This window comes from Onychostruthus taczanowskii, unplaced genomic scaffold (assembly GCF_017590055.1).
Source record: "Onychostruthus taczanowskii isolate IOZ18803 unplaced genomic scaffold, ASM1759005v1 scaffold25, whole genome shotgun sequence".
In the NCBI taxonomy this organism is placed as follows: domain Eukaryota; kingdom Metazoa; phylum Chordata; class Aves; order Passeriformes; family Passeridae; genus Onychostruthus; species Onychostruthus taczanowskii.
Genome location: NW_024499796.1, coordinates 10074159 through 10101118, shown reverse-complemented (window position 1 = coordinate 10101118; position 26960 = coordinate 10074159). Strand labels below are relative to the sequence as shown.

General features: G+C 45.1%; 1 protein-coding gene across 1 annotated transcript in view; it reads right to left on the bottom strand.

Moving 5' to 3' along the window:
- The window catches only part of NEK6 (NIMA related kinase 6), a 28810-nt gene extending 2231 nt beyond the window's left edge, over positions 1-26579 (bottom strand). The window contains exons 1-8 of the mRNA XM_041406770.1: positions 26346-26579; positions 19599-19739; positions 18634-18696; positions 17449-17559; positions 14146-14254; positions 12825-12932; positions 6186-6280; positions 2466-2579 (exon numbers count right to left, since the gene is read on the bottom strand). Of these exons, the coding sequence (XP_041262704.1) occupies positions 2466-2579; positions 6186-6280; positions 12825-12932; positions 14146-14254; positions 17449-17559; positions 18634-18696; positions 19599-19739; positions 26346-26438 (834 nt within the window). The 5' untranslated portion in view covers positions 26439-26579. The remainder of the gene's footprint in view (positions 1-2465; positions 2580-6185; positions 6281-12824; positions 12933-14145; positions 14255-17448; positions 17560-18633; positions 18697-19598; positions 19740-26345) is intronic.
- Positions 26580-26960: the final 381 nt, after the last annotated feature.

The following is a 26960-nucleotide window of genomic DNA, read 5'->3' as shown; positions in this document are numbered from 1 at the left end:
AAGAACCTTTCCCACCAAATCTTCACTAAAGATTTAGGTCTTCCTCAGCCCCAGAATATTTCACATCCCAAAGGAGGACCCAGCCTGTGCACCCAGGGCTGGGGAGAGTGTGGGACAGAAGGAGGCACCGTGGCACAAGCAGAACAAAGACAAAGGAAGGAAGGAAACCCGAGATCACTTCCAAGATGTGACTGAGGTGGGAGGTGAGGAGGGACCTGCCACTGAAAGGGAACTGAGGAAAGGGAGAGCCTGAGCAGAGCTCTCAGGAACTGCACTTGTGCTGCCCTTCCTGCACCACCCCCAGCACCCAGCACTAAACGTGCTCAAGCCTTCCAGCATAACGAGTCTGACCAGCACTTGTGGATCCTAAGCTACTGGACACAGCTATGAGACCCTGGTGCTTCCTAAAAAACCTTTATGAGGAAGAGAAACTGGTCATTGATTATGTCTAATAAATAAAATGCAGAAGGGCTGGAGTCTCCCCACCTCCCAGCCCTCTTTATTGTGCACATGAAAGATTGTAGCTTTTAATTATACAGACACTGAAAGCTGCTGGTACCCCTGAGGCACCAGGAAAAACAGCCTTGAGCCTCTGATCTTCTCACATCCTCCCAGTAGCCACAGTGCCAATTATTTTACCGGTAATTAAAAGCATGGACGTAGAGCTACCCAGCACACGGCTTCAGCTGCATTAACAAACGCACCCGAGGTTTCTGGATGGAGCAAGGCCCAGTCCTTGCTCCCAGCCCAGCCCAGCCCCGTTCTCTGGTGACCCTCAGCAGCTCAGGGCAGGGACATTGCAGCCTTCACAACCCCGAGACTCCAAAACTGAACACGTATCAGCCCTGAGCACAGAACTCCCACAAAAACTGAAAATCTTCTAGAGCTCTGCCCAGGGCCTGTGCTATCAGTACCATTTGTCTGAACAGAAGCTGTGCTCCCCTGTGCCTGCAGCACTGAAACACAGCCCGGGCACTTCTGTCCTCACAGGCATTCAGCAGCACCTACAGGAACCAGTGGGCTGAGCCTGGATCAGCATCTCCAGTTACCAGCAAATCTGTTCCCAATATAGAAAACCAGTCCTGGCTGGATCCCAGCTCCTGCTTCCAGCAGCATGCACTTGCTCACAGGGGGATCTGGACTGGTGAGGCACAAAAGGCCACAGAGGAGAGGAAGATCCCTGAAAGGAAACTAAAGCAGGGGCTCTGCCCCAGACACTGCCTTGTTCCTCTTTCTTGTTCCAAGGAAGTACCACACTGGCTGCTGTTGGTGCTGCAGCCCTGTTCTAATTCCCTGTTTGTGCTGTTCCAGTGAGCAGCAGCAGCAGCTGAGGAGCTGCAGCCACAGGCACAGCCTCGCCAGCACGCCGTTAATAGTGCATGAACCATCTGCAGTTCTCTGGGAGCGGCGCCTTTGAGCTCCAAACCACCCTTCTCACCCCGACTGTATCACTGCACTGCACACACTCTTTAGCACTGCCAGAGGGAAGCAAACAGACAGTAATTGCAAAGACAGGAAACACATCTGTCAACTTACACTAATTCCTGCTGCCAACAGGCATATCCTGAAATGCAAGCTGCAGCAGCACAGCAAAGGGATGCATGGAGCTACGGAGCTTGGGGCAAAAAAATTTCAAAATTCACTTCTACAGATTAGTTCTCAAAGCATCGTTTGGCACGAGTTACTTGGCAAGGAAAAGTAAAGCAAAAAGTGAAGTGTGGTTGGTGCAGGGTCCCTCCCAGGGCGGAGGCCAGGCCGTGCTCGGGATTTCCCGGCTTCCTCCCTCCTCCTCAGGATGCTGAGGCAGAGTGAAACAAAAGAAAAACCCCGTAGGATATAGTGAACTTTTAGACTGCCATTAGCCATTTCCTTTCAAATAGAAGGCAACTGTAAGAAATGAGGAGCTAAGGAAAACCAGCTGCTTTGTCTAGGTGAGGCAGAAAGAAGTCAAGCTCATCTCAAGAGGCTGAGGAAACCCAGCACAGTGTGTGCAGCTGGGCCAGCAGGAACTGGGACCTGGGCTTATGCTGCCCGTCCCTCATGTCCAGCACACACACCTGGACAGCTGCTGTAGAGGTGCTTATTGCATTAAACTAAAGAGCTTTTTCTCTTAAAATGAATCCTTCCCCACTTTGTCACACACTGAAGACTTCATAAACAAACATATCAGTGCTCTTTTATGAAATGCTTTATGGGAAAGGAAACAGGGAGAGGGCTTTCCCACAGCTCACTGCTGGTTTCTGCCAGCATCATAGACTTTCAGTTTCACAATATTCCCCACATTAAGAAATCTTTTTTGTCTTGATTTAGCTTGTCAGTATTCAGACACCACAAAAGTAATTTGCTCAGCCAAGTATCCAGGACCCCCTGGTCCTCCCCTGTTCTTCCCTAGGCGTGGGGCTTCTCCTCCTGGGAGAAATTTCACTGCACCTCCCCATTCCCCTGCAACCACACTCCCAATTTACCTTTTCAGAATAATGTTCAGCTGGAAGAGGTGGATAGTCACATTGCTCTATTTTTTGGCAAAGAGAAAACAGGTTCATTTTATCTCCATAGAAGGGACTTTGCAGAGCTGCCATCTGGAGAGAAAAAAACAGAAAATGTTTCAGAAGCACAAAGGATTTGAGAGCCCTTGGTGCTGCCAGTTTCCAAGAGCCAATTCTGTTCTCTGCCAGTGAGCAGAGCAAGGGATGCTGCTGCTCCCCAGCCCAGGGTGCTCCAAGACCCCAACACTCTGCAGCCCCTGTAGGGCTGGTGCCAGGCTCTGCCAGGGTTCCCAAGAAAAAAACCAAGAAATAGGATGCTCAGACCACCAGCCCATCAGCAAGAACTCAAGTGGCTCTAAGACAACTCTGAAACCCTCTCAGATACAATAATTTCTCTCTATCTTTGGACATTTAGCTGCATACACTATGAAGAATCTTGTAAGCATGAGCAATGTATTTCATCTTTAAAAAAACAAACCCTAAACAACCTCAAATGTACCTCCTGCCAGAAATGTGCTATTTAGAAAAGAGTATCCCAGGCAGATATGAGAACAAAACTGCTGAAAATGTTCTTCATCAATCTGCTCCTGTTGCTCTCAGTTTCACCCCGAGGCCAGCTGCAGTTGATGCTTCTCACTGCACACCAAGGGGGTTATTTGGTGATTAATGGTCTGTTGGTTGTTACCTGTGCAGTGAAAGTGTCTGGAGAACTCTGGCTCTTTCTGACACACAGTGAGCTCCCAGCAGGACTGAAGAGAGCCAATACCAAACCCTCCAATCTCCTACCCGCAGTGAGGAGCCGAGATTGATGGATTATTAGTGACTTGGTGACAGAGAAGCAGTTCTGTTGGGCTGGGTTCCCAGAGGCACAGGCACTGCAGCCAGGGGGTCTCACCAAAACCTCAGCACCACTAACACATCCAAGTGCTGAGCACTGCAGAACACACCAAGTTAAACCACCCTGAGTTTAAAACATACATCTGTCTTTTAAAGAACTTGGGGAAGAAACCTGTGTTTCTTCCTCACTCCTCACCACTACTATCAGGAGTAAGTCACTCCTCACAAACCCACAGACCTGAGGGAGAAGAGTCTCCTGACAGGATCCCAAAGAACCCCAGCACTGGGCAAGAGCGTTTGGAAGATTTTTGAAGGCAAAAGGTGAAGTGTCACTGTTACTTCATTACTGTCATGACAGCAGTAGGCAACTCAGGAGAAGAATTACACAGTCCAATTAGAGACTCTACTCCCCAAGTAGGACTGATAGCAAACTGCTCTCAATCAGCTCAAACAAACTGGAGAACCCAGCACGGACTGTTCCAGGGAGAGCACTAATGGGGGCATTAGGGAAAACACAGAAAACAAGCAAGGGTTAAACAGGGTCTCCAAGATCTCCATAAACACATCAATAATGCCAGGGAGGTTGAGAGGGGTTTTCCAATTCCCATTAACTTTTCATTGCAGGTTTAGTTAAGTGCTCATGTGCAAAAGGGAAGGAATGAAAAGGACACTGTGAGGTTTGGGATGGTAAATGCAGGGAATTAAAGTGGAAAAAGAGAGCACCCAGTTGTGACTGCAGCAGTCAGGGCTGCAGGGCCATGACCACAGGCACTCCAAGTATCTCACTAAGTGCAGTTTGTGATGCTGCGTTGGGGTTTGCTCCTGACATTTTGATTAGAGCAATTACCCCAGGCCAGGCAGATCTCCATGGAAAACGCCCACCACGCAGCATGGCTGGTTCAAACATCCAGGGATGGGAATCCCTGTTAGTGCTTAAATTGATCATCGTGCCAGAACTGCTGAAGTCATTGCTTGTAGCTACATTCTGGGAATTAACAACTTATTTTTATCCCCTCCAAGTTATCTTGCTGACAGATATCTACAGGAAGTGAGGAATGAAGACAGTTACTACTATATTGATAAGATTTAATAAAAATCACTATGATTATCAATGTCAAAGTTAAGTGGTGCTATGTGGCATCATGTCCCAAAGCCCTCAATGTTCCCTAAGTGGATTCCAGTGGACACACATGTCTCTGAAGGCAATTTGTACATTAAATCTCTCTGCAGCTTATCTACACAATCTATCTGGAGAAATATCAGAAGTGACTCATACCCAAACAAGCATCCCTTCCTTACTTCTAAGCCAAATGGAAAAACATTCTCCTTACAAGACATTAACGCAGATAAAATAGTTCCTTCAAAGACAGGCAGATCTGATGCTTAATTTTCAAAATTCTAGAAAGTTTAAGAAGTCAAGTAGTTTAACTACTGAACATAAAATTGGTACCTGTCCAGTCCTCCCTGGAATGTGCAGTATCTCACAGCTCCTGTTCCCTAAGTTAAGGTTTACCTACGTAGGAAGGAAATTTAAAAACGATTCTCGTGCCAAATCTTTCAGATGTTACTGTAGTACTGCTACTCCTACCAGAGAATTATGTTTAGTGTGCAATTAATTCAGCTTCTTGAAATACAAGGAGTACCAAGACTCCTATGCCATAAGGGGACCATATTGCCTGCAACAAAAACATATCTTAGCACAAGGCTAAATATTTCTCTCTGCATAAATCTGGAATCCCATCTCTGGGAGCTCAGCCTGGAGTGACTCAGAGCACCCTGGCACTGCAGTCCAGCTGGGCCCACTGCTCCCAGCAGCCCTGGCCAGCCCAGCACCCCAGGGCAGGGCCACAGGCCCACTCTGAGCCTTACAGGTGTCATGGGAAAATTTGCTTGTGTCCCATCACGTCCTGCAATGTTTGTTTAATCAACCAGCTGAAGTACGTGCTCAGCTAGAGCAGTTTTCACACCTGATGTGCTCACAAAATGAATTACATTTCTGTTTATTCCCTAATTTTGTGGGATTACCAGAAGTTGTGTTGAGAAGCAAAATGTCATCAGTTCCCATAATTTGTTAACCAAAGAGGATGTGAGCAATATTCTTGACTGTATATCCCAGGGATTTTTAATTCTCTGGGTGGGGTTAAAGGCTTTCTAAATGCTGGCATGCACTGTCACTTGACCTGGAAGAAGCATCCATCTAAAAATAATTTAGATTTGATTATAAAGAAGTACAACACTGTTTGATGCCCTTTGATCCCTGCTAAAAATGAAATCACAAAACCAAAAGCACAGTTACAAAATCCTAACACTTATTTTCAAAACAATGCAATAGCTTTTAAGAACAAGTTGCACTGGGCAGTTCACCCAGATGTGTCTGCTCTGAGCCTGTGCCTCAAGCTGTAACACAATGTACAATCAGAACAACTTCCAGCCATAACATAGTTAGAGACACTGATTTCACATTCCATAAAACCTCTGTTTTTCCTTATTGGAAACTCCCAAGATTAAAATACTGCAAGTGGTCAGAATTCCATCTAAGAAACCAGTACCTTGCATTCAAATGAATTTGCTGTTTTCAGAACAAATGCAGTCAGTCACTCTGCCTGTGACCTCTGCTCCCAGCAGGAAGGAGGGATGCAGTGAGCTGGCTTTTCATGGCTTCATCCTCCACGTCTGCTGCGAGCCAAATTCCCTTTGGGTGGCACAAGCCCTTCGTGCTCACAAGGTGCACTCTGAACACCAACGAGTCAGCTTCTTCTAAGGATTCCCAACAAGCTGACTACAGGCAGTCTGACCTACTCAATCCCTGTCCCAAAGTGTGGTTATGGAAAACCCAGGGGAAAAAAGTGAGAAGGTACTTGCCTCATACAATAAACAGCCCAAAGACCAGATGTCAGACTTAAAGTTATAGCCGTTCTCGTGTATCCGCTCTGGGGACATGTAGTAGGGAGTTCCCACTGCAAAAACAAACAAACAAACCAGGGTTATTGTCCTGCAAGTGGCTGTGAAACCTTTGTCACACAGAGACACACTTCATTCAGGCTCAGGTGTAGCACAGAGAGCTGGAACCAAATATATCATCATAAACAGAGCAGAGAACGGTGAACATGGCTGAAAATGTCTGCTGCATTTCTAACATTTGGGAAATGTTTTGTTTCAGAGTGTCCTGGATGGACAGAGCCACTGAAGGGATCACCCCCTTGGCTCACCAGACTGCACTGGGGGTCATGACTGTGACACCAGAGCAGGACTCGGGGGCCAGCACATCACTGAGTGCCACAGGCCCCAGGGGCACCTCTGACAGGGCACCAGGCGCTGCAGGGACACAGGCCAGCACCAGCCAGGAATGCAAAACCTGTCTGAAAAAAAACAAGCTTTAAAACGCTGCTCCAGCTTGCAGTTCTGTCAGAAGCTGGGGGATTTCTATGTACTTCAACAACTCGGTATTTTATCAAAAGAAATTTACTCAGTATTTTGGACAGAAGTTACAGGAAATTATTAATAAATTCCTTACCTCAAAAAGGCTCTTTTTAAAATCCTAAATAAGTTTCAGTTGTGGTACTGAAAATACAAGACATCCTGGCAGTCTCCACTACATCAAATAATCCTCAGATACATCATTTATTAAAACATCCAAGGACTCTATATGTTCTTTTCTCCTGCTTCCCCTTGCTTGTCCGTCCCCTGTCAATTTTTTTTTTCCTTTTGGCATTCCAGTGTATCCTTCTCCTAATTAAAGACCTTTTCTCACAAGATGGCAAATGCTTAATTTGCCTGTAATATTCAGTTTACAATTTCTCTATTTGAAATGCTGCCTGAAGACAGCTGCAGGACTAATAAGCTGAAGGATGGTGCCAGAGGTGGAGAACAGCCACCACCTTCCCCAGCATTCCTACAGAGGGATCTGCACACTGTGGGGAACAAATGAGTTCTGGGCCACAAAGCAACAGCCTTGAGAGGCAAATCCCAGGCCCTGGCAGCTGCACATGACCCAGCACAGAGAAGGTAATTTATTTGGACCCTCAAGATGTTCAGCCATCAGCTGCCCTGTGTGATGAACTCCGCTCATGCTTTCAGTCTTTCACTTTAGAAATGACTTCACTTTCAATGTAAAAGAGTATCCTAATGAGAAGTTGTATTTTTGCAAATTCTATAAAAACTACAACGCAGGAAAAGTATCACAGGGAGATTACTTTGTGTCCATGCTCAGGAGGTGCAGGTCAGGCTGGCACAGCCCCAGACCTGGCTGGGTTTAACTGCCCATGAAAGGCCCCTGTGCAGGGAGGAGAGCAGAGTAGTGAAGGATTTTACTGGACTGGGACACCAGGAGCAGACAGACTCATCCAGAGGCCTTCCAACATCCACACGATGGACAGCACAGCTCTCCAAGTGATTCCCACACATCTGCCAGGTTTCTGTACAAGAGCTGACTTGGCCGGGACAGCACTGATTCATTTTCCTGCTTGAAAACATTGCAGCTGCAGAAAAACGGTGATTCGTTCCAGGAAGTTGTGGAAGACACTTCTGGAAGTCCCCAGTGAGCAGCAGCGTCAGACACTTAGTGCCAGCCGTGCCAGGAGCCGCAGGAGCCGCAGGAGGAGCAGCAGGAGGAGCGGCAGCCCCGCAGTGCCCGCTGCGGTGCCGAGGCGCCGGGCCCCGCGTTATTCGGGTCAGCGCGTGGCACCGCGGGCCGAGGACGGCGCGGGGCTGCAGGGCGGCTCCGCCGCGCTGGCAGCGGCTCTGCCGGGCCCCGCTGTCGCTTCAGATCACCCCTCGCCGGCCGTGCCAGCGGTGACAGGGCGGGGACAGGGCGGTGACAGGGCCGTGGCACGGCTCAGCGCGTCACCGGGGGCACGGGGCTGTTAATGGCTCTGGGGGCACTCCACGCCCAGCTCGTTTTGTGGAGCCCACCTTGCACGTTTACCTGTCGTTGCCGTGGTCTTGTCAGCAAATGTACAAACAAGCAGGGCTCTGCGTTTCAAAACTGATGCATTAATTTTTAAATAACTGTCATGATAAAAGACTGACGAGGCCAATTCTCTTTATGGCCTGTCCAGCATTACGTGGGAATCTCCTGTAATGAGCATCTTCTAGGAAGCTGCACAAGGCTTCCAGTGCAATCACTCGGGGCTCGCCCTTGCATCCCATTAGTCAATTTGACAAGAACAGTCTAATCCGAGACTATTCATCAGAAACTTTCTTCAGCATTTGCCCTGCTGAAAATACAAAATATTGCTCAGATTCAACATCACTCACCAGGTGGCAGAGTAATGCATTTGAAGTTATAAAGGTCACAAAACCATAGGGAAGATTATGGTTAAGGAAGGAGCTTCCTGCTCTGTTTCTGGAAGTTGGAGCCTTTCACTTGAACATCAGCCACTTCAGAGATGCCAGAGCATTCCTGCTCTCCCAGCACTGCCCCTGGGCAGCTACAACAGCCCTGCAACATCCAAGGCAGGGAAATGCTAATTATTTCCAGTTAAGATTAGGAGCAGAGTCTCTTCTTTCACCAGGAAAGCACAAAGGCAAAGGTGGCAAAGTTATTCCAGAAATGAAGTTCAAATTCCATTGCTGTCACATCTGCAAACATGGCTCAGCCATGAGCAATGCTTCCTCAGAAACTCATCCCCAGCTGCTCAGGGGCATGACCAAATCTGATTCCCACTTTTAGGAGGCTCTCCAGAGTCTCATCCACTGCTCTGATGGAACCCAGACAAGCCTTGCACAGCAGAGGCTCTCCCACACCTTGACACAGACTGCATTAGACTGAAATCACTGCAGAATATTTCCAGATATTTTTACAGGCTGCCTACATGGAGGCTTTTTAAATGCCTACGTGCAAAACAAAAAGCTGCCAGGTTTATCAAAGATTAATAAAGTTTTTCCAGAACTATCAGCTTAGCATTAGCATGAGCAACACTAGTGCATGTGCCATGAACACACATACAGCTGAGAAAAATACCTGAGCGTGTTTTAGTGCTATCTGGTGGTGCAAACACAGCAGGGAGGCAATTCTGCTGGAAAATGAGAGTCTGGATCTCTCACCTGGCTCACCCTCTCCATCCACACTTGTAGGTTACCACGAAAACCATCCAGCATTATTTAAAAGGAGTCAAGTTCTTGAGTATCCCTTTCTAAAATTGGGTGTATTTCAAACACAGCGGCTCAGGTCTTTTCCCAGGAGAATTTGGGAATTAGCTGAAGTAAAACTGTGGTCGAACACACAAATAGATTTTAAATTCCTTCAAATCTCAGTGTAAGGCAACCCCACTAATTTTCATGGGGGAAACAAAAAAGCAGATGAAATCTAGTTACTCTTAGAGAGAAACAATAAATATTTTGTACATAATATTGCAGCTGTTGTTACAAGACCTGTTCTCCTAAGCTCTTTATTTCTTTTTTCATTTTTTTCACTTCATTCATAATATTAAATCACACAATCCTACCAAACTCCTTATAGTTGGGTTTTTTGGTTGGCTGGCTGGTTTTTTCACATGTAAATAGCACAATCTACCTGCAGCAAGTCTGCAGCTCTCTTTTCTTCCACTAATACTGAACTAGAGGCAAACCAAGAACTCCAAACACACTTGGCTGGTGACGTTTTCAGTGGATTTCTTGTGTCCATTTTTTTCTTACCAAGTCCTGATTACCACCCCCTCCAAGCCCTGGGATTTTGTTTCAGATGGCAAACTGGCTTGGCAAGCAAAAGAAAGAAAAGAAGGCAGACAAATGGTCCATTTATTGAAGAGCTCTTCAGTTCCTCCCTGCTCACCCTGACATCCAAGCAGGAACCAGAAGGAACGTGTAACAGCCCATGTACTCCAATCCAGGCCTATTGGCATGTTCTAAACTGGGAAGATTTGACTTATGTGAATCTCCCAGAAGGAAAATCTGCTCCAAGTATATTCTTGTCCAAGAATAAATAATAAATCATCTGCTCCAAAACAAGACTATTCTGTGTAAAATTGGTTTCTTTTGGGGTTTGGTTGGTTGTTTTTCTTATTCCTCTTTTTTCTTCAAAATGTAAAGACAGTCAGAAGCTCTGGATAATGCCAAGTTTATTTGGCTAAAAATGGACATAATACCAGTTCTCAAAAAAGTTATCCATTGTATTATTAATGGAAATTCTCTGTATTTATTACAGCTCCTATTAAGACAAGATCTACCATCTTAATGTTAGGTTCACCAAGTCTAAAATTACCAAAGGATGGTGAACAACCATGTTGTAACAAGTAGTAAAATTCACCTCAGCTACACCCAGTACCTTTAAAACATGAATTTGCTGGTAAGGCTTGTATAGGAAGAGCTCTTCCCTACAGAAGAGCATCTCGTGTTTTCTCTGCAGGGAGAAGTGGCAGTGGCAGCTGAGGTGTCCCTGTGAACTCCCGCAGCCCCAGCTGGTCCCTGCTGCCTGTCCCAGCGCCCCGAGAGGCTGGAGGTGTCCATGCTGCCCCTCTGGCAGGTGTGCCCGTGGAGGTTTTCCAGGGGCCAGGGCTCTCCCTGCCCCACGGTCTCCTGCTGCCCCGGCGCCGCTCGCGGCTCCCGCCGGCGCTCGGAGCACGGCGCTCGCCGGCATCTCACGAGCTGTGTACAGGCAAATCTTTCATTTTTCTTTCATTACCTCGGCATGTACTGTCACTTAATTTTTATGTATGCAATCCTTCCTGACAAATATGATCTGCTGCCTGGTAATTCATCTGACGTTCATTCTGTTCCTTGCTCTAATTACGGCTCCGTTCCCGCCGCGGCGGCGGGCGCTGCCGAGCCCCTGCTACACCTGTCAGCCGGGTCGGGACTGCCTGATGCCCTTTCATGCCAGTCTGCTGCTAGCAAATACAAGCAAAGGGAGAAATGAGATGAATATATTTGCATAAGCCGCACATTCAATTCATGGGTCAGCAGCCAGGGAAATGATGGTTCAGGGCGGTTGCCAGGGCAACGCAGCAGCGGGAAGGGCCCGGGCTCCGCGTCGCGCCCGGCCCGCGCGGTGCCCTGCTCTGCTCTGGGGTGCTCGTCCCTCACAGCTCCTCCAGCAAATGTCTTAATTAAACCAAACCCAAGATCAGTCGATTTCCTGCTGCTACAAAACCTCTATCTCTGGTAAATTATAAAAAAAAAAATAGAAAGAAGCTTCACGTCTGCGTATTTTGTGATTGTTAAAACATTCTTTTTCACTTGGATCCAAGAACTGCTGGAAATGGTGACGTGTCCACGCCTCCCACAACATCTCCAGTCTCACTCACTGCTGCTCCCTCCGTCCTGCCCCTCTCACCTGTTTGCAGGACGCTGGTGATGTGAGGGAGGGCAGGGGCTGAGCTCTTCCTCCTCCAGCTTTCTCAATTAAGAGAGAGCAGCCCTGGTAAAGGTCACAAGCTTGGCTTACATGTGCAGCCAGTTTCCAAGCCCCAATTTATTCTTATTAATATAATAAGTGCAGCAGTCAAACTGGATAAGATCATATAATTAGACATGATCATATTTTGGCCTGTTCAGATGATGTGATTGTAACTTCCTGTGAAGAGGATTTATTTTCATCTATTAAGTATGGTGGGGATATATCCTAGAACAGCTTTTGATACAAAGAGAAATCTGAAATCTACTATTTTATGACAGTAAACTATAGAAATGCCTCCTATTTTTTAAGCACACACAAAACAAGGCAGGTATTTTCCTTCCTGGTGCACTGAGAAGCCCAGTGCTCCTGGCCAATATTAGCAATGAAATCTCTTCACATCTAAGAAAGGATCCAGCAAGACACACTCAGCAGAGGAAATTGCACAAACAAAAATGTGAAACAAATATTGTGTGTTCCAAAGTCAACTGAGATACATTAGTTTAAAAGAGCTTAAATATTGCACCAAAAGCCAAAGTTCCTTCACTGCTGTAATACAGAAGCACCTTTGGGACTAAAAAAATTCAAACCCCTTAATAAAAATTGAAAATCAGCCACCTCTCAAGAGGTTACAGACACGATTATGAAATACTTTATACTGTAAGACTTGAAGAATGAACTGCATAACTATGCAATTTTCTATAGCACTAGAATTAATGTTAAAACCAAAAATGAGGAAGACAACTTTGAGATATGTGGAAGGTATGAAGAAAAGCTGGATGTTTAAAGCACAGGCCAGATTTCAAGAAGTCCCTTTTTGGGACAGATGAGCCATGAGGGCTCACCCACCTTGGGCAGTCCTGAGCCCTGACCAGCAAAGGTAAAAAGGTAAAAAGTACTGGGGGGAACACTGAATTCCAGCAAGCACCATGCAGCCAAAGTGCTGTTTAGAGTGGAAAAGCTGCATGTGCTGTAAAACACACACCAGGCCAGGCCTTCCAGAAAAAAACAACAGGCTTTTAAACAGAAGATACCTATTAATGCCTACAAAGAGCATTTAAAATGCAGTCCCCACGCCCTGACTCCCACTCGTGTCACCACGGGAGGATGGACACCCTGCATTTGAACATCAGAGCTCGCCAGGCCCTGCTTAACGAGTACCAGCTTACCTAAGGAATGTGCTGCAGTGGTTTTAGAACTAAAAAACCGGCCTAATCCGAGATCTCCCAGCTTCACCACCCCTGTGGCTGTTATAAACACGTTGGCTGGTTTTATGTCTGCAAGAAGAAAAAGGTAAAAGGTCAAAGCCACAAAAGGTTATTTGGTTCTAATGCTGCAATAGAAGCATCGCCTGGAGCGCTCAGGGTACAAAGAGGCTCGAGCAGAACCGTGCTTCTTTAGAGCTTTGATAGGCTCAGTCTTCCAAGGCTTCGACACAAAAATCAGAGTGTACTTCCCAGCACACAAGAAATACCAATGAGGGAAAATGTAGGAAACAGCTCAACAGAACAGAGGCAACCTCTTTAAGTGCTGGAAATCAAAGACATGAGCCCAGTTCTCTTTGGGAATGATCACTTTCCACAGGAAACTGCACTGCCCACCACCATCCCCTCACGGAAAGGGTAATCACTGTTCCACATATACATAAATTCTGGGCTCATGGAGGGTAGGTATCACTACAACCCCAGTTTCCCAAGCAGTCGTGTCAGAGCTGAGTGAGAGGCTCTTTCCTCATGTTAGAGCAGACTCCATGTGAGGGGCTCCCCATTTCAGCCATTACAGACCTGCTTCAGGTGCAGGGGATACACTGCATCAGTGGTTGTGTAATGGAGCAAAAATGATATCACATTGCTGAAAAATACAGTGAAGAATTCCCTCCCTCAAAGGAGCAAGGGAAGGACAAGCAGCCAAGATGGGTGCTGGTTCCTTTTGGGAAATTTGCATTTCCTGAGTCCAGTCCTTCCCAAAGCACCTCACTGACACTGAAAGCAACAGAGTAATTCTTGGATAGAGCTCAAAGTTATAAGATGTTCTGAGACAAGAGATTCAAAAATAATTAATGAAAATAGAGAACAGGTTATGAGAGTGTGGGACATATTTGTATTAATATTTCAGAAAAGCCCGCAAGACAGGAAAACTCTACTCAACTCTCTAAGGTCACAGCTAATATAATGAAGACTATTTCTTAGAGTTCACTGTATCCAGGAGTCTCAGCATTTTATTTCTGACACTTTTCTAATGGCAAGTTTGACACTTCTACTTAATATCAGTGTCTGGAATACAAAGCAGCTCATCTTCCTAATACCAGCCTCACTCCGGCCTGAATGCTTTAACGATGAGGCAGAGACAGAAGGAGGAATCCATCTCGCAGGCTGCAGCCTCTCTAAACATGCATTGGCTGAACATCAGCATAATTGTTTTTGAATGTAGGCGCTTACTAATTGGAACATTATATTATTATTCAGTGAAAAGAGACTGAATTAATGTTACCTCTGTGCATCACCCTGCGGGAGTGCATGTGTTCCACTGCACTGCATAACTGCACAAAATATTTCCACACCGTCCTTTCCGGGATTAACCGTTTCTGCTTTTTAAAATACTGTGGGAGGAAATAAATAAAAGATCAGTGAAAAAGCAACATATTTGACTCGTTCCTGGAATTGTGTTAGTCGGCTGCAGGTTGCTCATGTCTTCCAGATCTGCAGCTGCATGACTTTTCTTCTGATTAGCTTTTAACTCCTCCTCTCTGTGTGGAAACTTCGATGCAGTTCACTAATTAACAACTATTATGAAAAATACGCTTAAATAGGTTTGACATTTTTGAATGGACACAATTATGATTAGCATTAATCTCCTTAATTACCTTGCAAAACATATTTAATGCCTCAAAACAAAAAATGTCTCAAATATTTTGCCTTAAGAAACAAAAGGCCATTAAACACCCCCCTTGTAAACATTCGTTATTGCATTGTCTACTAACAAGAATAAGGCAATCCGCTTTCCTTTTTTAAAAGGTGGCCAGAGCATCAATAAAGTATCCATGTTCCTTGTGTGATCAGGTAGAATAATAGACTCTATTTCATGCACAACAGGAATGCTAAATGACCTGCACTCTCTGCTGAGACAGGCTGTCCTGATCAGCTGGGTGTGCTCAGGCAGCGCCGGTCCCGTTCCAGGGACCTCTGGTGCCTCAGAGCTCTCGGAATAATGGGCAGCACAAAGCAGCACCACTGAGTGCAGCGTGGCCCTGGCTCCCTGCAATACTGAAGTCTGCTTCAAGCCACTACAGGAATAAAGAGCCAGCTGCACACTTCAGTGAAGGCCAAACATTACAGACCTTCAGCTGCTCTCCCTCCTTTGCAGGGGGGCACAGCAGCCGTGTCTGGCACCGCACCCAGGCATCCCAAAACTGCAGGGTTCGGATCCTTGGTCCCTGGCTTCTCACTGAGCCAGCTCTACAGCCAGAGCATTAACAGAATACCCTTCAACACTTGCAGAGGTTTCCCAGTGCTCCTCAAGCCCTGCCACACAGGGTGGCAGTGGGGGCACACACGCCCTCCTGCCTCACCACAGCTGCACTTCCTTTGCATCGCACCCGTGAGAATTCCCACCTGCAGCAGGAAGAAAGGAAGGGAATGGCTTGCTGCCCCTTTCTGCATCTCATGCTTTCCCCCTCAGCACTGACATCTGATGTCCGTTGTCACATTCCCTATTTTACGTGAAATGCTGTTACCAGTTCGTGTTTGACTCAAGCAATGGCAAATTTCCTTTTGCAGATCAGCTGTGAAGGGGCACGACTGTGCAATTCCCCAGGCAGCAAATCTGACAGATTGCAACAGTCTCAACCCAAAACTGGAGAGAGAGCACAGAGGAATTACAGAGGGTGAGGGAGAAAGTGTTATATACACAATAAAATTATTTAATTCTCATTAAAATATTTAAGAGTGGATATGCAAGACCACAAGTGATAATTTTCTAAATGTCATGTCCAATAAGGTTCGCCTGACATTTACAAGGAAGTCCCAACTCTCCAGTGGGTTTTCCTGCAGCTCTACATCCCTCATAAATAATGCAGGCACCGGGGCGTGACAGAGACAGGCCCTGGGTTTATCACCCTCACCTTGCCAGGGTTGTCACTGCTGCTCCACCAAAAACCCACACAGGAGCTTCAGCTCCTGGGGAGGGGAGAGGGTGGCACGGAGGAGCTGGTGGGGAAACTCCCCTGCTGCAGTGGAGCTGCATTTAGGAGGCAGCTTTTGTTCCCTCTTGGGTTTAGGGCTTGGTTTTGGGTTTTTTACCTTTGTTAGAAATAAAAAAAAATTGAATTCCTAGATATGCACCAGTTGAAAAACTTCATTTATATGACCTTGAAAAAAAGAAATGCATCTTCTTCATGTGTGAAACACAGAGGAAACACAGAGATGGGGACACTGGAAGCCAGCACAATCCAGCACTGGGCAAGGCACCAATCCAAGAGTCTACCAGTTATGTTTTGGAAAATGTAACTCTTATTATAATGACACAGAAAGTTATTTTTAAAAATTAAATAGCTAACCCTGATAAGTAAATGAACATATTTGTCAGTATTTTTAAACTAAAAACTACAGATGACTAAAAAACCCATGAAATCTTACAATTCTGTAGGTAAAACTTCTGTAAGCCAGGACTGCAAACTCAAGCAGAACCCTTGCAGAGCCCAGGAAGGTCTCACACAGCCCTAACTTCTGCTCTCACAATCCTTGGGATTTTTTCATCTTCGCACCACAAAAGGCCCAAGATGAGCTGCAAGTTTCCCAGGAGATGGTGGGGAAAGGGCAGAAGGCAGCAGGAGCCCCAAGGAAAGAGGCAGGACACAGGCAGAGCTGCTGTGCCCCCCAGGCTGGGGCAGATCCCCCTTCCCCCTGCAGTGGGGCTGCAGCTGGAGCTCCAGGGCTCTCCCAGGAGTGACTCTGCCAGCTGCTGCTCCCAGCACTCTCCATGGGCTCTCCTGTCACACCAAGCACATTTTCCTGGATCCTGTAAATTTAGCCATTGACTATGGACTGAATGGGTAACTTGTTTGACAGCCTTTGGCCTAGTGCCTCATGGCTCTGCTGGCAAAGAAAACAAATCTGTTAATAAGATATTTTAACTGTGACAACAAGGAGGAGGAGAACTTTCCAAACATTCATTTATGATAATTACAGAATAATGATGGCAAAAACCAGGTAAAACATGGAGAGAAGGTTGAGAGTGCTAACAAACATGATATAACACATCTGTTCTCACAAGGGATGTATGTCTAAAGATTAACATGTCAAAGAAAATATAAAAGCAGGTGGTAACAGCTTAACTAAAGCTGGTTTGCAGCAATACAAGTATTCCTAAGAGCAACATAAAAGAAGAACAAGTACTTGAAACATTTTCTCAAACCCAAATCCCCATTGCAAAGGAAGTCAATAGACTTCCTTGAATGTCTTCAGAGTGGCAGACAGGGGATGTGAATAGTGAACCCAACAGTAATTAAATGTCCCCATCAATCATGGACTGAGTAAATCAACCTTGCAAATAACACACGTGTCCCACCAGATCACAGACATTTCCCTCTGCAGTAGTGACCAGAAACTCAGGGCATGGCTGGGGGTGTTTAAAATGCCACCAGCCACTTGGGTTCAGGTCTGGAAGCAACCCATGGGTGTGCAAAACTGCAAGAGGAGTAAAAAAGTGCTTCTGACCCAGCTGTGCTCCCCCCACTGCCTCAGGTCTGCCAAATCCTGGAAGGCTGCAGCACTTCCAGGACGGACACATCCTTACCTTAATCATCTGAGAGAGATCCCCAGCATCAGCCAGCTCCAGGACAATGTTGAGTTCATTGTCTTCAATGAAAGAATCCAAATACTTAATTATGTTGGGGTGGTTCAGTTGCTGCAGAGGGAGGGAAAGCAAGAGGAGCAGTTACAACGTGGGCAGGACCTGCACCTCCTGTGAGCCACGAGCAAAACCTTCCCATGGGGGCACCCACAGCCTGGGCCAAAGTGCTGCAGACAAAATCCCATGAGAAACAGCATTTCCCACAGACACAGCATCCTGGAGATGTCCTTGGCAAAGAGCAATTCACCCAAACAGGGTGAAACAACCTCTTCTACTGCAAACTTGCAAAACATTTCAAAGCAATGTCCCGAAGGATGCCTTGTTCAGCAACGACCAATTTCCCCCCCAGGAAATGGAAACAAACCCCCAGATGTTGATTACAATACTCAAGGTCTCTTTGTCCCTTAAAAGAACAACAAAACTAAATTAAAACTTTGAAGGAGGACAATAACACACAAATTGTACATGTCAGTTTATTATCTGATCATTTGTGCTGGCTTTTTCACTGATTCCTTTCTTTCATTTCAGTATAGCCCATTCTTACATTCACAACTGATGCTTCAATGGTTCTTTCATAGAACTCAAAAATATCACAGATCCTCTTTCTGAATGTAAACCTCAGCATTATTTTCCTCCATAACTATTGAGCAACTGGCTCATGTTTGTCCTTCTCTACAGCCGACAGACTTAGGCTACAACTGCATCAATTTGAACAGAAATCCCTAAAATCACAGCCACAGAAGTAATTATTTAATACTTTTAGAACGAAATTTGACTAGCTAAATTAAATTTTTAGCCTTTTTCAGTCTGTTGCATTTACTAAAAATAGATATTTAAAGTGCAACACATCTATGTTTTTAATCAACAATTTAAAATAAGCTACTAAGGCATTAAAATCACTACTTGTTTTAATCACTTAAACACACTCTGGTTTCAGAGCCTTTATCTAAATTATCATTTTTCATGTGTGATATTTATACACACATACATGTCATGCACAGGCAAAACTGCTTTCTCCTTTACTGTGCAAGCTTTATTTGCCAACCTGAAAACAATTTTTTCCACAAAACAAACAAAACAAAAACCAAAACCCAAAAAAAGAAAAAAAGTTATTATAAAAATTCTTACCTTCAAGAGGTCAATTTCTTTAATGCAATCTTGCCTTGCCTTAGCATCCATCATTTCAAAAATCTTCAAACACAAAAACATAGAAGATAAAAATGAAACAACAAAAAAAATATTTTAACAAGCAGTTGCTGTTTCTTTCCCCAGTTTGTACATCCTTTACTGTAATGAGTATTCACACAATCCCCAGATCAAAGAAAGATCAATGTTTTCTTTATTTTGAAACCACCACAGGGATAACATTGGGGTAAAATTAAATTTAGAACCCATAGGCAATATTCTAAGCAGCACAAAAAATAAAGATACAAGTTTGTGAATTTGCTGCTGTGATTTTCATTGGTTTAATTATTATTAATTTCATACAGTAAATAAAAGACAAAATGTTTACTTTTGTCTTTTAAACAGATACAGCATCCCCTGATTTCTGTGTAATAATTAACAATAACTTTGAGCATTAATATTCATTCTGCAACGACCACTAAATCACTGAAAATGAGAGTTTGGAGGATTTGTTGAAGAATTAAAGGCAAATGTCTTCAAACAAAATGCTGTTCTGAATACTGCCCAATACTTTCAGTCAAGTTTAAAAAATCTACACTTCTGCCATCCAAGTTCTCTCCAACAATTCTCCAACTCCACCAGCAAGCTCCATCCTTTTCCCTTCCATGTCCCCGTGGTTCAGCTGTGTTGGGATGGCAGCTCCTCATGGCACCAGCACAGCCACAGGGCCTCGCCGTCTCACACATTTAATAACAATTTGGTGAACCCTCTTCACAAAGTAAAAGGTGAAATTCCAAACAAATACAAATGTCCTGACTTGGACGCAGGAAGCCACGCGGGGCGGTGAGGGACCGAGGCCCTGCGGGGCAGAGCCACCAGCCCCGGGGCAGCCTCGGATCCCTCCATCCCACCGCATGAAACCCAGGGGCAGCCTCGGATCCCTCCATCCCACCCCACGAAACACTCACCTGCACCTTCTTCAGTGCCACAGGTTTCCTGTCCAGAAGACAAGTGGCTTTGTAAACTTCGCTGAACTGGCCTCGTCCGATCTTTTTCTCAATCTGAAAATCTGCCAAGGTGCAGCGATACGGGTACGACGTTAAATGTCTCTGTCAAAGGAAAGGCAGTCAGGGACCCCCGAGAGCCACTCAGCCCCTCCTGCTCCCACTGCTCCCGGGCAAGGGCTCAACCTCGGCCCCTCGCAGTGGAGAGCACCCCACCACAAAGGCACCAATTCCTCACAGATGCGGCAGCAACCCAGGCTGGAGGAAGCCAAACCACTTCTTTACAAAGGGAATTAAAGTCTCGCCTTCCATGTGGGTAACTAATTAATCCCAAACTGCTCTCGCTCGTTGCACAGCCTCTCATCAGCTCTGCCTGCCCGTGTCACCGGGGAGATGCCGCTGCTGCAGCCCAGCAGTCCCAGGTAAACACCCAGCCAGGCAGGGAGACACAGCCTAACGAGGAGCACGGACCCCACGGACCGCGAGGCTCCCCAGAGGGCTCCTCTGCCATTAGCACGGCTGCCAAACAATGTTTAAAAAAGAAATGATGAAAATTAATTACTCAAAGTTAGCACACGTGCCAAGTAGAACATTTCTGAATTTCAGCAACTTGAGCTGTTTCAGAGTTTGCATGAAAACTCACAAAAAGAGAAGTTCCCAGCTGGGGGTGGGGAAGGCGTCCCAGGGATGAGCCAGACCCGCAGCCGAACCACGCCCGGCACAAGGTCCCGGGAGGGCTGCACGGCTGAAGGAATGACTTTTGCCACCACTGTCATTTCCTAATGAGCAGGAGAGGGCTGGAATTGAGATTTGAAATGCAGGAAAAGCTTTCAGCCCAGCGCTAGGACCTGCAGCCACTTCTGAAGGCAGTCCCACAGAAAGAGGAAGGTCATTTCTCCAAGGGCTCCCTTCAAGCAGCTCAGCTTGAAGAACCCCCCAGTCTCCCCCACACTCTGGAACAAGTCACCAGCTATTAACTGCAACCAAAGTTTGGGTCAGCTCTCCGTGCTTGTGCTGTGCTTGGAATTATGCTGCATTCACAGAGAGAACAAAAACCAAACCAAAATTAAAGTCTAAGGATTCACGTCTGCAAGTCTGGCAGTGTACACTACCCAATAAACTGGGAGCATCCTCTCAGTGGGGGAACAGGGATCCTACAGGTATCAGATCAAGGGCAGAAGGCCAGGATTGCTTTGCTTTATTGTTTACATACGTTCTCCTCTAAGTTACTAAATTATCACCAGAGTACGGCAACACAGGATGACACAGACAAACAAAAATTCCAATTAATCAGCCCCTGCAGCCTTCTCAGTTCAAACTGGTTGCGAGCTCCCTTTGCAGGGGTCTGATAAACAGAACCACTCCTCAACACCCCTCACAGTGGATGGGAAGGCTCAGCTCACTGCAGACAGTGTAACAAACAGCAGAGCCTGCACACAGGAGTCTGGCCCACTTGCCTGGGTCCCACCAGGACCACCTCTGCTTCCCAACTGTTTTACACACCAGCTGCTAAGCGAGTTCCTTGACCTGTACACACAAACCACTTTCCCCAGACAAAACAAAGGTGTCAGCACATAAACCTACAAAGTGTTTTTTCCTAATTTAAAAACAGAAAGGAATCACAGCATTTCCTTCACTGTGTCCATGTGCCTCCTGAGCTGTTCTTGAGCAGTAAGAAAGTCTGAGCAAAAGCTTTTCTATCTTGCAGCTACCATCCACAATAGAAGCAGCACTTCTAACAACATTTTATGAGGCAACTACTACAAAACTTTATTTTTCAGAAAGAAATCCAGACTGAAATCAAGGACAGTTTCCACTCGCCCTTCCTAAATCAGTTAAAGTGTGTGTTTACACAAAGAGTGCTTAAGTGTCAATTAATATTTCAAGCATGTGCCCAGAAATATCTACCAACTTCTGAACTTGAAAGCATAAATAAACCTTAGGTAAGTGTGAGGGGAACGTGCCCCAGCCCCTTGGCCATGGAGAGCCCCAGAGGCTGCTGGTGCTGGGGGTGATGCTGCCCATGCCTGGACACCTCTGCTGATGTGTTCTGGCACCTCCAGGACTGCAGCTGCACATTTACATATGCAATGACCTAGATTTGCATGGGCTATCACAACCTATCAGACCTAATTAAAGTAACGGAGCTTTCAGAGAGGGCAGGAGATGTTTGATAACAGAACAAACCAGGAATCATCCTCAGGTGAGCCCAAACTGTACCAGAAAGCTCCCTACTCATCAGAGGCCACGTTCCCTTGTGTTTAAACTCAGCCTTCTCTCAGGCCTTGCTGCAGTTGAAGGCAAGCAGGAAACTCTGCTGAGCTGTCTGCACATTTCTGTTCCCAGGGCAGCTGTAGGAAGGGCACAGTCTGGGAAGAACTTGTTTTGAGACAAAGGCTGTTCTCTTCATGCACACAAGGAAGTCTCATTCTTCCCCTACTCCATGAAAAAAAAAAAAAAAGCGCCAAAGAATTCCTCATGCAAATAAAAACCCATTCATTTTAAAGAAAAAAATGCAGAGATCATTCCAAGAACAAGCTCCTCTGGACATCTCCTCTGACATACATGTGCTCTGTGAGATGGAACCACTGGTGCCAGAGCACAAATTCCAAAGCTGGCAAAAGCAGGCGAGGGCAGCCCTCGTCAGAACCTCAGGAAGAATTTTGCCAGGGCTTTTAGCCTCCAATTTTGAGGTGTTACAGAACAGAACAGAACTGTAAGGTTCCCCAAACATGGGGGAAGGCAGGATTGGGAAAGTTCCTTGCTACAGACTTGCTTTGTGGATGTAGTCTGTACTTAACCCCCCATTCTGGGGGCTGTCTGTGGCAGAGCCACCAGAGAACCTGAGCAGGAACACAAACACCCAGCTGTGCAACTGGAGACTGGACAGCTCCCTCCAAATCCTGCCCTAGGGACAGGCAGGACACCTACATACCCTAAACACACTTGTGTTTTATTTTTCTTCATGAGTAGTTGTCCAGAGTTTGTGTTTTGGGATAGGGAAGAAAAAGAAAAAACTCTTCTGTAGAAAGACTTTCAACCTCCAGAGCAATCAGTGTTTGGCCAATACATTTAGCTCTTTGTAATTACCTAAGATCCAGGGCAAACCTGAACAGCCCCAGGAGAACTGTGGGAGCAGCCTCTAAGCCCTTGTTTTGGGCCAAGCAGCACCCTGAGATGAACACAAAACATCCCAAATACAGCAGTGCAGAGCCAGGCCTGTCCCCTGCTCCCCCAGAGGCACAGGGAACCCCAGCCTGGATGGGCTGAGAAAGGCACTGTTCACTGCTAACTGCACAATACAGAAACCCAGAGTGCTCTCGTTAATTAATAATCAAGTCAGTTGTTATACTGCTGATTGGCATGTGGAAAACAGGCACCAGTCAGCCCTGCACAAAGGGCTGCAGGCATTTACAGGATTTGTAATCAACCTAAAAACTGCTAGGATTAGTTAAGCAACAGTTAAAAAGTCAGACAGTCCAATCTTCAGATGCCAATAAAAGCATCTTTCCTGTAGAGCCACGAAATGAAATATTCTTTAGAAGAGTAAAAACATACTCGCCCAATTAATTTTCTGAAATCTCATTAAAAAATTTAGCCCGAGTAAGTCATACACTTCTGACCTGAATTTTAATTATCTTTATGCTGGATATAAGGTTTTTTCTGATATTTGCAATGCATCATTAATTTTAAAGGAACGGTTTCCTTGCTTCTAAAGTGCATACTTCATCTGAGTGACATTTACTGTAACTAATTTCACCTTTAAAAGACATCTGCAGTAGGACTGGGGGAGCTCCAGCCCCTCCTGGAGAACGTGCACACATTATAAGCAATGATTTACTATCAACATCAGTATTTCAAACCCTTTTAGTATGTCCAAAATTATACACCTGCCTCCATTCAATAATGCCTACCTGAAAAGAATTTTGCATACTTTGAGGCTGAAATTCCAGTGTGAATTTATGAGAACACATTAGAACAGATTGATTAAAGAAGGAACTTCTAAGCTTGCAAGAGATGAGGAAACTTTTAAAATATGGATTATCCTTCAAACAGGTAGCCAAGTAATTATTGAAGAATACATCAGGTTTTTCAATTTGAGCTTCAAAATTAGACTACACAGTCATAAAATATCCTTCACCTGACCTGTTACCTGGAATTTAAAGTTTGCTGAAGAACTTGGCTTAAGTTTCAAAGTTTCAGCATCCCTGTCAGCATGATTGGGATTTATCCTGGTATCCAGATATTCTGTGCCTATATAGACATTTGTACTACTACACCACAAGGAAAGAGAAAAATACCAGCTTGGAAATAGTAGGATAAGGTGACATTCACAGTGAAATTAAAATTACCATAGAAATAATCTCTTAACAGCTCTGCTGCTAAAATGTGAGTATATAAAAGAGCTATTTAAAAGTGAGTTACTGTGTTTATTTAGTATGAAAACTAAGTGAAAAATTACAACTCTGTATTTTTATGTCACTGATTTACTCCTAAATAATTTTTATTGCTTACTGCTACTTAGTGTTTATAAACTAAGTAATATGGAGACCTAAATAATTAACACCTTCATTCTGGAACATTGCTAGAAAATGTTCTCCCTCTTGCTGATGAACTTCCTTGGGTATTTCTGGGCAGGTATGAGAGCCAAAAGCCACAACTATCATTATATTGGAAATTTTTTTAAATGTTTGTATTACAGATAACTTCTAAGCATCCAGCATTACTCAAAAGCTTCATCATATTAGATAAACTGCAGCAGTTAAAGACAGAAAAGCAAAGCCTGACTCGTGTTCTGTGCTGATGAGTTATAAAGCAGAAACAACACCTCTGTCAGAACTGACAAAAAAAAGAAGCTTTAGGAAGCAGCACAATTACAGGAGAAGCTTCTGGGAGAGGAGCACGTTGCTGCTCTGGTCTGTGGGGGCTGGCACAGTGCTTGCTGATGAAGGGGCTGGAGGGAAGAGAAGGCCATTCCACACAAAGCTCCCTCCTCATCCAAGGCTCCAAGAACTCATGTTCTGGTTATTTCTGCTTAAGTTTTTATCTCTACCATTAATGATATTTTTCATAAGACCAGCTTGGTCAATTTTATCCTCCCAAACCTCCCTTCCCCCCACAAACCATTACACAGCATGTCTGCATTACTCATATTTTCAGAAGAAAAAAAGGATTTAATTTCATCTTCTCCAGGTAAAAAGTATCAGAGATTTGAAAAATTTTATATAAATATATTCCTGAAAAATGGAAAAACAGAAATATGTCATCAGCAAGCCTATCATGCCACCAATGTAAGCCTTCTAAACACTACCTTTTTTATATGCATTTTTCCAGTTCCTTGGCAGACTGTATATTTGTGTTATTCAGGTCTTTTTATGTTATTTTGACAGCAAAACCAAAGGCAGTCTTCCTACAATTCTAACTCCAAATTAGATCATTCTCAGAACAGTTTGCTAGAGCCCTCCATTAACAGAACTTGGGTATTACCAGAGTTGAGGGGAGGTTTCACTGAACAATGACCATACAGCAAAATGAGCCCACTCAGCATCAGCATCACAGCAGAACACAGATTATTAGCTACTAATTACACTTAACTATGTCATTACAAATTCTAACATGTGCTCCAAGATGCCATGAATGTATCTGCTGCACAGGAACACTTCCTAATCTTGTTCATGAAATAATTACAGGGGCACTATCCTGCCAAATGAGGCAGTAATTAACCCTAATTGCTCAAAATGCAACTGGCTAATTCTAGGAGATTAATCAAGGGGATTCAATTATTATTAAATGACTTAATATGACAAATTGCTACATTAGGAGAGGGGGCTTTGCTCCACACCATGGTACTTTCCCAGCAGTGCTTGCACTTAGCAGAGGCTGTGCTGGGCACTGCTGAGCTTTCCCAAGGACAGCCCCTGGCTCAGGGACCCTGCTCCCCCCTGGACTGCTCCTGGGAACAACAAGGGCTCCCCCCAGCCCTCCCCAGTCACATCACACAGCTACAGCCTTCCTCTTTCCCACAGCTTTCCATGATGCTTTTGGTTTATTCCTTCATACAACGTAGGGGCAAAACTGAATTGCTCTGATCAACAGAAAAGAGGCTGAAAAGTCAAGCAGCCAGAATTCACAAAATCCGAGTGTCATGACTGCACAGGCTGTGGGTTAATCCTGGTTTTACTTCCCTTCTGCAGAAAGGCAGGAAGAGAGAGGAGCTGCTACAGTGAAACTTCACTATAGTATGGACAAAATACATTGCAGGATGAGTTCCAGAGACTCACAGGGAGCCTACAGTTCCATGTAGAATGAGCCTTTTCTTTTATCTGGTAATTACCTCTCCAGCACTTACTATAAAAAGAGATAAAATACATTTATTCACTTACACAATAATCTATTTTACTTTGGCCTTTTCTTCAAAGAATCAAAGACAAGAGAAAGCCAACTCAGTGTGTTTTCGTAAGATGATTTAAAAACATTTGCTTTAAGCAAAATTCAAACTATTTCCTTTTTCTCTTATTATAATCAAAAAGTGGGTTCAGGAAACTCTGGCTGGCTGGCAGAATCCCAAACTGGATATTCCCTGACACTGCTCTAACTGCACTAAAAACAAAAGGAGAGGGACAAAAGCAGCTAAATGCTAAGAAATCAGGAGACCTTCTAGAACAAAGGTAAGAAAAGACAGAGGGAGACAGAGCAGACAGCCACACTCACCTGAGGATCATGCTGGAATTCCTGCCCTGGCAGCTTGCACAGAGGGTTGTTCTGGTCCCCTAGATGATGAGGATGGTTGTGCTGCCCTTCCATGGTATCATACCAAACTCTGCCTCTCGGCTCTGCTGAGGCAAAAGAAAGGGGAGAGGTTGGAGAGTGCCTGGCCAGGGCTGTGCCCAGCAGGGGCTGCAGCAGCAGGAGCCGAGCCCTCCCTGCCCCAGCTCGGACACAGAGCAGAGCCACTGCTGGAAGGGCCAGCAACAGCTCAGAGCCACCCACCCAGGGAGAGCCCAGCAGGATCACAAATACTACTGGTGTTGTTTCACAAAAAACAAATACTGCTGGTATTGTTTCACAATAAACAAATACTGCTGGTATTGTTTCACAATAAACAAAAGAGCAGAAAATGGGTTTATTCGGTCAGTCGCTTGTAATCTACTAAAGACACTGCTTTTGTCACCTCTAACAGTAGCTACTGTCACTTCCCCAAGGACTCATGGTCCCCAGTTACTTAGGGGACATCCCAAAAGGTTTGCCCATCTCCATTTGTAAAACAAAAATGACAAAGTCTTTCCAGACTGCTGCCACTTTCTTTGGTCAAAGACAACAAAAATT